Consider the following 9,624-nt stretch of genomic DNA (forward strand, 5'->3'; position numbering starts at 1 on the left):
TCATATTTTTTATTTCACATATTAAGGTTTCAGTTATAATTCTCCCAAGATTATTCCGCAGAAATCCTCAGACTTTTACCAAATTCTCAGCAGAAATAGCAAAAATGTCTGCAGATTCCGTCTGGCCATACTCATAACCACATTGTAAAAGTTAATGTTCTGCATCAGTATTTTGGTATTGTTTTCCAGTGCAAATGTGCATAGATCCATAAAACAAGATTTGCATTCACAAAATGAAATTGATCAAAATGAAGTTTATGAGCCAGTGAGCTCTGAAAAAAATCAGGCTTATTTTTGCTGTGAAAAACAAAAATACTGAGAAAGATATTCATATTCTACAATGTGTTCAATACTTAATTCCATGACTTTATCAACAAAGACTTTATGTTTTGATTTAAAAACTTAATGTTTGAACAGACTGCAGAAACCCTGATATCAGAATGATTCCTGAACAATCATAGGACAGCCTGTCACTGGAGGTATAGCAGCATAAACATATATGCAATAACATGCAACTTATAAATAAAGTTGGTACAATATTTCATAACATTGCTTTACAGTATTTTATAATTAAATAAATGAAGCCTTGGTTAAAAAAAGAGATTTAATTTGTACAGCAAAGGTGGATAAAATATCAATATCTAAATTCTGTTTTGAAAATGATACCAAATTGTACTGAAGCTGACAGATCACAATCATAAGTTATGCTTTATGAATTTATAATAATTTAAAAATATGGTCAGAAAACAAGTGAGCTTTCTAGTGTTCACCTAAATTACATTTATCTACAAAAAATGATTAATATGCCAAAAGAAAAGTTTACTTGGTAGCAGACAACAGTCATCCAGATATTAACGATGACTAGGGCTGCACAATACATCATTTCAGCATTGATATCATGATGTGCGCATGCACAAAAGTCACAATCACAAAAATAAGTAATGTTGAGTCTGGATTATAGTTGACCAGGAGCTACAGAACTGTAACTAATCACTGTATTTATAAATAAAATTAATTTATGTAGGATTTTTGTATTTGTTTCTAGTCCAAATATCTACATTTCAAAGTGAAAACAAGATTAACTTACTCAACTAGCAGATAACTTGAAACAAAACAATATTTTTACTTGATCTAAGAATTTTTTGAGATATTTGGACTAGAAATGAGACAAAGGAAGTAAGAAACACTTTTTTTGCATTGTAATTTATTCAATTTCTGTACCTCAATACTGTTAGACTGTCAAATAGTGCAATTCAAACTATCTTGTGAAACTGTATTCATATTGCAATATTTATTACAGAAAAATAAATTATTGCAAAAACAAATTTGTACAATATCATGCAGTCCTAAAGATGACCACTACAAAATAATAGGAGAAATGTCACTGATGCATCATTTCAGGGCAATCCAAAAAAATGACATCAAGCCAATTTCCACATCAATATTTTATTTAAGAATTGTACAGAAACAAATTACATAAGAGACGTCTTCAAGGGAGCGACTTTAATCGTCATTCTCGAAGTCAGCGGGATTCTTCTTTTTGCACTCTTCATGAACATGATTGCCCCATGTGTAGGTCAGGTACGTCAGAGCCAGGGCTGAAATACACACGCAGGTTAGTAGAGAAGTTTATACAGCCTTCAATCTACACCATAGGTCTCAAACTCGAATCCTGGAGGGCCGCAGCTCTGCACAGTTTTGCTCCAACCCTAATCAAACACAGCTGATCCAAAGAAGGTGTTCAAGACTACTAGATACAAAGCAGGTGTGAGTTGAAGGTGGTTGGAGCTTAACTACGCAGAGCTGCGGCCCTCCAGGAATCGAGTTGGAGACCCATGATTTACACCTACAATAGCATGGATCAAGGGTGCCCAAACTCGGTCCAGGAGAGTTTAGCTCCAACCCTATTCAAACACACCTGAACAAGCTAATCAAGCTCTAACTGGCATACTAGAAACGTCAAGGCAGGTGTGTTGAAGCAAGTTGGAGCTAAACTCTGCAGGACACCAGCCCTTCAAGACACAGACATTTTAAAAAGATGTGCATTAAATAAATTTTGGATTAAAATGACTTACGTGGTGCAATTTTGAATACAGATGACCTAAATCGCCTCCACAAATTGGGGACTCCCTTGGAAAAGTAGTTGGCAAAAGCCTTCTGTTCAAATGGGGAAATACTGTAGGTGATCACATGCCTCACCTTAGCCAGATTCCCAAAGTGAAGACCCATGGTGGCAAGACAGCTGATCTAAAAGAAAATAAACATACAAGGTTTGAGTCAGTAGGGTTTAAAACAATTAGTTTGTTAGAGTAAGGATATGTTTCTATGGTCAAGGGTGCTTCTCATTTCATATTTGTCCATCCTCATTTCCTTTCCTCACGTCTAACCCTTCAGCATGTGCGAGGAGAACGCAACAATAGGGTGCATGGACAGGGAAATGAGGTATCACTTTATTTTGATTGGCCTTTTAACATATATTGTTGAATTTAAGTTACAATGCATCTACATAAGAGGTGTGAATCTACACTGGTTTCACGGATCAGTTACGATTATCAGCCATTGATTTGGTTCATTTCGATATCTCAGTGCATTGACGATACTTTCCATACACAGTTGAGAGAAATGGAGTTTACTTTCATTTTCTCAATCGCAGTGAAATAGGGGCTTCTGCTGTTCAGTGTCAGTAAAAGCCTGTCCAGCAAACACACAAGCAGTGAATCGTGCACAGTTTCTGTGCTTTTAAGTAGTGTTTTAATTACTCGCGTTTGCCTCCCTCGCCATAGTAAGGCATAACGACATAGCGCATATAAGGTAAATGATATCAGGACGCAATAACCAGTCATAAATGATCTATTACTGATACAAATATTACAGATATTACTGATACTATCTATCCAATACAGAATTGTCCGCGTCTGCATTGCAGTGCACCAAAGAAACAATTAATTTTGTCACCCCTAAACTACATGCCAACTAATTCTCATTAAAATATTAGTAGACTGCTAGGTTGGGGTTAGTGTAAGTTGACATGTACTTTCTTATAGTCAGTTAAATGTCTGTGGAAGGAGCAGTATCAGCAGACAGTCTAATACTCAAATGAGAATTAATTGGCATGAAGCTGCAATGCAACTTTTAGTCAGCAAAATGTGCAATCGGGACCACCAAAATAAAGTCTTACTATAAATTGAATAAAGAGAAAAAAGTGTCATCTTTCAATTCTCTAGACCACTGGATTTTGCTTGCACATCAGGATTCTTAATTATTAGGGATAATTATGTTCATTATAATATATAGAAACTCCACCTAATACCCATTTGTCTATTTTTATTTAATTTCACCAGTATTCTGAACAACAAATTATGCCCAGTTGCTAACTGCTTTTTATTTTTTGGTGAACAGTGCATGTTAAAAATCTAAATTTAAGGAACTGTGAAAACAAACCATATTTACAATTTTCTCATGCTTAATAGTCACATTTATGATGCCTAGTGCTGGGGTAAAAGTAATACTATCTTAAGCCACTTAAAAGTAATGTAAAAGTAACAAACATTTATTATATATTACTTTTTACTTTTACACAACATGGTGTTTAATGTTTCTTTACAAAGTAATAAATGCCTGTTTGAATTAAAATTATATATAAAGGTTATTACAAATAATGAGCATCCTATAAAGCCCCATGAGTTTTATATGGCTGTTATATTTCACTCCATTTTTAACTAATGAATATAAAGAACTTAATAGCTTTTACTAATTACTGAAGTCTAAATGTGTTATAATACTTTTACCTAACACTGTGTAATGTTGCTTTACAAAGTGATGTATACTAGCATGAATTACAGTTAATAATAAAGAATATTACAGATAATGATTATTTATGCTTCACTATTAGTAATATTTCACTCCAACTAATGAATATAAATTAATAAATAACAGCTTTTACTAATTATTGAATGGGTTATATTACTTTTTACTTTTATGTTGCTTTACAAAGGTATTTAAACACCCGTTTAAATTTTAAAATGTTAATAATAAAGGTTAACAAATAATAAACATTTTAGACTTCACTATTAGTAATATTTCACTCCATTTTTAACTAATGAATATAAACAAATAGAAAAAAAAATAGCTTTTACTAATTACTGAAGTCTAGAAATCTCATATTTAACATTCCCTCACTTTCCCCCTCATTTATCAAGACTGTAATTTAAGTGCTTTAGCTTATTTTGATTATTTTATACTATCATGTTTGAGAACCACTGGCTTTAAGTATAGTACACCAAGTGAAAAGAGCTTGAGTCATGATACTTTAACTCACATTAAAATCCCTTTATAAACTTATTTATCTGTGTATGATGGGTTTGGATGTGGATTAAATTACACATAAAGCCAATAAACGAATCAAACATAACTAGTACATTATCTAGCAAACCATATATGATTATTTGAGGAGCAGTTACATTTTCTTACCATTAATAGACGGCGAATGTTAACATAACTCAAACGCTTTAGCCACATTTACAAGCATACAGCGGCTAGGCTAACACCTTTCTCGAAGACCTTGCTTGACATTCATCTCTATCCCACTGTTTTTGTTTACATATACAATTCAATCTTACAGACGTACATTACATTGCTAAATATAAACATTATCGTCGTATTTAACTCACTAAAGTCAAAATAAAAGACAAATAAAGATTTTTCTACTCACCAGCGTCTCAGCTCCTGTGACTCTTGTACAGCTCTCTGACAGCAAAAGTACACCTTCCGCCTGCAACAGCAAGTCCTTTCCGCTTCCGCTCGATTTCACGCGTTCTTATTGGTGCTTGGCTCTACTGTTTCCTGTATGTCAAGACACGTGAAGGTCAGGATAGCGCTGGATCGGTGTATACAGTAGTCAGACATTAGCATTAAGATATTTTGTGCTGCGCTTTTTCTGCTGTTCTTCTATCCAATGGATACTCAAGGAGTCGCGACAGATCCTCAGCTGCAGCAGTTCATCGAGATCGAGTCTCAGAAGCAGCGGTTTCAGCAGCTGGTTCACCAGATGACAGAAGTCTGCTGGGTGAGGGAGTCTCTTATGCGTACATTTCATCTCATTATGCATGTATACGCTCATTTTTGAACCGTGACAACTTATAATATGGTTCCTATATTGTTTACCACGCTACTTTTAATATTCGGCCTAAAATAGCCGGGAAGTATGACTTCAAAATAACATCGCCACTATTCAATTGACTGGAAATTATGTTGTATTTTAAATCGGATAAAGTTGGTTTTATATTCGCATATTCATTCAGTGACAACTTGTGATACGCTCCTTATTTTGTTTACTATGGTACTTTGAATATTTGGTCTGAAACCACACGGAAGTGTGACCTTAAAACAACATAAGCGCTTTTTACACTCACCGGCCACTTTATTAGGTACACCTTACTAGTAGCAGGTGGAACATCCTTTTGCCTTCAGAACTGCTTTACTCCTAGATTCAACAAGGTAACCGAAATATTCAATATTACTCCATATTGACATGATAGCATCATGCAGTTGCTGCACGTACATGATGCAAATCTCCCGTTCCACCACATCCCAAAGGTGCTCTATTAGATTGAGACCTGGTGACTGTGGAGGCCATTTGAGTACAGTGAACTCGTTGTCATGTTTAAGAAACCAGTCTGAGATGATTCATGCTTTATGACATGGTGCGTTATCCTGCTGGAAGTAGCCATCAGAAGATGGGTACACTGTGTTCATAAAGGCATGGACATGGTCAGCAAGAATGCTCAATGCACAATTGGTACTAATGGGCCCAAAATGTGCCAAGAATATATCCCCCATCCCATTACGCCAACACCAACACCAGCCTGAACTGTTGATACAAGGCAGGATGGATCCATGCTTTCATGTTGTTGACGCCAAATTCTGACTCTACCATCTGAATGTTACAGCAGAAATCGAGACTCATCAGAGCAGGCAACGTTTTTCCGACCGTCTATTGTCCAATTTTGGTGAGCCTGAGCAAATTGTAGCCTCAGTTTCCTGTTTTTAGCTGACAGGAGTGGCACCCGGTGTGGTCTTCTGCTGCTGTAGCCCATCCAGTTCAAGGTTGGACGTGTTGTGTGTTCAGAGATGCTCTTCTGCATACTTTGGTTGTAACGAGTGGTTATTTGAGTTACTGTTGCCTTTTTATCAGCTGGAACCAGTCTGGCCATTCTCCTCTGACCTCAACAAGAGATTTGCGCCCACAGAACTGCCACTCACTGGATATTTTCCTTTTTCTGACCTTTGTCTATAAACCCATCTCTACATCCATCTCTAGGTTGAGCCTGAAAATCCCAGTAGATCAGCAGTTTCTGAAATACTCAGACCAGCCCGTCTGACACCAACAACCATGCCATGTTCAAAGTCACTTAAATCACCTTTCTTCCCCATTCTGATGCTTGGTTTGAACAGCAGCAGATCCATGTCTACGTGCATAAATGCATTGAGTTGCTGCCATGTGTTTGTCTGATTAGACATATATATATATATATATGTATGTGTGTGTGTATATGTATATATATGTGTGTGTGTATATATATATATATATATATGTGTGTGTGTGTGTGTATATATATATTTTTTCTATATTAATATGACAGCTAAAGTTTAATTTTTATTTAATCTTCAATGTCGCATGAATCCTCAGAACTATATGATTTAGTGTTAAATTATTTCACTGTTTAGAGCGATTGTTTTGTGCCTGCAATACTGGATATAGTTAACAGTGTAGAATTGTGGGTGAAATGTAATGGCTTGTAGAATCGCAGGAGAGTAAGATTAAAAATTACAGTTAACTAGTATTTTGGGGTTGAATTGCGTTCCTTAAGTCATTTAATATATCATCAGATGAAGTGATTAATACAATTTCATCTTCCTAGATATACTGCTCCAAACAATGAAGACATAAAATAAAAACATTGTTGACTAAAAGGTTTACAATTTATTGACTATTTGTAGTGTACAGATTTACAATATTTGTCTGTATATTTATATTATTTTCATAGTACATATATATGTCCATGTCAAAGATAGACAAATAGATGGTATTTTAAAAAAATGTACTTTAGTGAAACAAATATTTTATTGCATTTTACATGTATCCAAAAATAAACAAATATATATTGGAAATAAAATGTTAACATAAGTATATATTACACATTGTTATTATATTAATAATGAATTAGTGCAATTCTTCATCATCATAGTTGTAAGTTGTGTACTCCAATACAAAACTTATTGGTGTGGTTTGATGAAATTACATACAAGAGTTTCCTTGGATCTCACTGTGTGTTTGTGTTTGCAGGAGAAGTGCATGGATAAACCTGGTCCCAAGCTGGACTCCAGGACAGAGGTGTGTTTTGTAAACTGTGTGGAGCGATTCATCGACACAAGCCAGTTCATCCTCAACAGACTAGAGCAAACTCAGAGGAGTAGAGGAGCCTTTTCGGAGACCATGACAGACTAGCCTTCAGCCAATGCGGAACTTACATCAGCCATTTATCAAGGCTTTGACATGCCAGTGTAAGAACTGAGAGGCGACAGGATTCAGTTCAATACTCAAAGACAAAGTGCCTCAGTCTGCTCTCTTTGTTATTATTTTGAAGGCAATATATATATTCTAATATGAAATGGATGCACATACAGTCCCACAGCAAGACCTGTTTTTCACCACCGTATTGACATTTGGCAGTGTAAGACTTTGGTGTCAAGTCAAATAAACATCATCTGAAAGAAAGGAATTGAAGAGGAGGCTTTGTTTTCATTGTCTTCAAGCTACATACAAAGTCTACAGTGTGCTTAATGTCATGATCAAGATAGGTGGCTTATTCAGTGTGTTGAAATGTGGACTTAAAATAAAGACAAAAAAGCCCTTGCAGTTATTAATATAAGCTCCTTCAATGCTAATAAAACCTCTAAGAGGTTTCAGAGCGTTATTTTTAAAAACAGGCATAGCAGGGGCTGCAGATATATATATAATCGAAAGCCACCGCAGAGTTTGAGTTGTTGCTCACCTTTTCCAAGTATAAACATGAGTGTTCTGAGCATTCAGAGTTTTTTTTCTTTAGAAAGTAGGCATGAGAATTGTGTTCAGCACTGATAATAATAATAAATGTTGCTTGAGCATCAAATTAGGCATTTATGATTTCTGAAAACACTTGAGGCTGAAAACTCAGCTTTAATATCAAAGGATTGTGTTTTAAAATATATTAAAACAATAGCATGGTAATGTTTTTTCATAATGTTATTATTTTTTTATTGCATTTTAAATCATCTGAATGCAGTGTTGGTATACAAAATATGTATATGTGTCCAGTTAGTGAAGTGCTATGCAGGTAAACCTCACTCATCTGACCTTTAAAGGTGCTCCAGTGACAGATACTAGAGGCCATGGTCAACAAGCCTCCTTGTTAGAGCAACCGACTCCCATGCAAAGAATTGCCGGTTCAATCCTAGCACAAACCAGGCTGAGTGCGGTAGGATCGGTGGGTTATATGTGGGGGCTCCTTCGGGATAGGAGTGAGGTTTAGGGGAGTGAGTGTAACAGAGGTAAACTAACAAAGTGATATGCAGGTAAACCTCATTCTGACGACCTCTAAAAGTTCTCTGGCAACACACAAGAGGCCATGGTCTTTAGCCTCTTTGTTAGAGAAACTGACGTCCATGCAAAGAATCACTGGTTCGATCACAGCTTAGATCGTGTTGGGTGCAGTAGGGGTTCTCCCAAGATGGGAGGTTTAGAGGGGTAAGTGTAACGGAGGTCAGTTAGCGAAGTGATATGCAGGTAAACCTCACTCCGCTGACCTAGCGATAGAGGCCATGGTCTTTAGCCTCCTTGTTTGAAGAACCGACTCCCATACAAAGAATTGCTGGTTTGATCCAAGCTCAAAGCGGGCTAGGTGCAGTAAGACAGGTGGGTTACACATCAGCTTCAAATTTATGAATGATTGAAGCAGTACAGAAGTACATTAAACCATCATGCTTTTATTGAACAGAGGAGGCATCAAATGATAAACACAAAAAAACTTCCTATGAATTAAATTCTATGCATATTATAAACAAAGGCAGTGTGGTCAAACAATAAATAATGATAAACTGTAATAAGATTTTGAACAGCAGAACTTTCAAACACTATGCGGCCATGACTTGTCACTTCATACTTTCTCTGAAAATATCAACAGTTTGTAAATCTAAAACATCAAGATAAAAGTATAAATATTAGAGGTGGAATATATGTAAAGCAGGTACCTTGTATACCAGGGGTACATTTACACGACTAGCAAAGATTGACAACTTTATACATTAAAGCTATTTATTTACATGATCACAGCATTTTGGTGGGCTAAAACTTTTCTAATGGTAATAAAACACATCATCATCATCATCATGTAAACTTTAAAAATGCAAATTAGTGAAAAACATGTTCAGTCTATAGACCTTTTTCTGCAATGTGGACGTGAGCTCATTTTTGAACTTCCAATTCAGTTGCCTATAGGAGAATGACTAGGAATAATAAAAAGCAGAAAGCGTTCATGAAAAATAAGGTCAATAGACCAAAACAAAACATATCAGATTACAGGACTG

At 35.7% G+C, this 9,624-nt stretch overlaps 2 protein-coding genes across 2 annotated transcripts; one reads left to right on the forward strand and one right to left on the reverse strand.

Moving 5' to 3' along the window:
* Positions 1 to 1,430: 1,430 nt before the first annotated feature.
* uqcrq (ubiquinol-cytochrome c reductase, complex III subunit VII) lies at positions 1,431 to 4,808 on the reverse strand. Its single transcript, NM_001002495.3, has 3 exons — positions 4,712 to 4,808; positions 2,076 to 2,247; positions 1,431 to 1,598 (listed from the first exon to the last, which is right to left on the reverse strand). The coding sequence occupies exons 2-3, from the start codon at positions 2,227 to 2,229 to the stop codon at positions 1,504 to 1,506; spliced, it is 249 nt and encodes an 82-aa protein (NP_001002495.2). The 5' UTR covers positions 2,230 to 2,247; positions 4,712 to 4,808; the 3' UTR covers positions 1,431 to 1,503.
* Positions 4,809 to 4,824: 16 nt separating this feature from the next.
* On the forward strand, positions 4,825 to 8,171 carry timm8a (translocase of inner mitochondrial membrane 8 homolog A (yeast)). The gene is made up of 2 exons (NM_001003637.3): positions 4,825 to 5,065; positions 7,346 to 8,171. Exons 1-2 carry the CDS (start codon positions 4,955 to 4,957, stop codon positions 7,505 to 7,507), a joined length of 273 nt encoding a protein of 90 aa, NP_001003637.1. The 5' UTR covers positions 4,825 to 4,954; the 3' UTR covers positions 7,508 to 8,171.
* Positions 8,172 to 9,624: the final 1,453 nt, after the last annotated feature.

This window comes from Danio rerio, chromosome 14 (genome assembly GCF_049306965.1).
Source record: "Danio rerio strain Tuebingen ecotype United States chromosome 14, GRCz12tu, whole genome shotgun sequence".
NCBI classification, from domain to species: domain Eukaryota; kingdom Metazoa; phylum Chordata; class Actinopteri; order Cypriniformes; family Danionidae; genus Danio; species Danio rerio.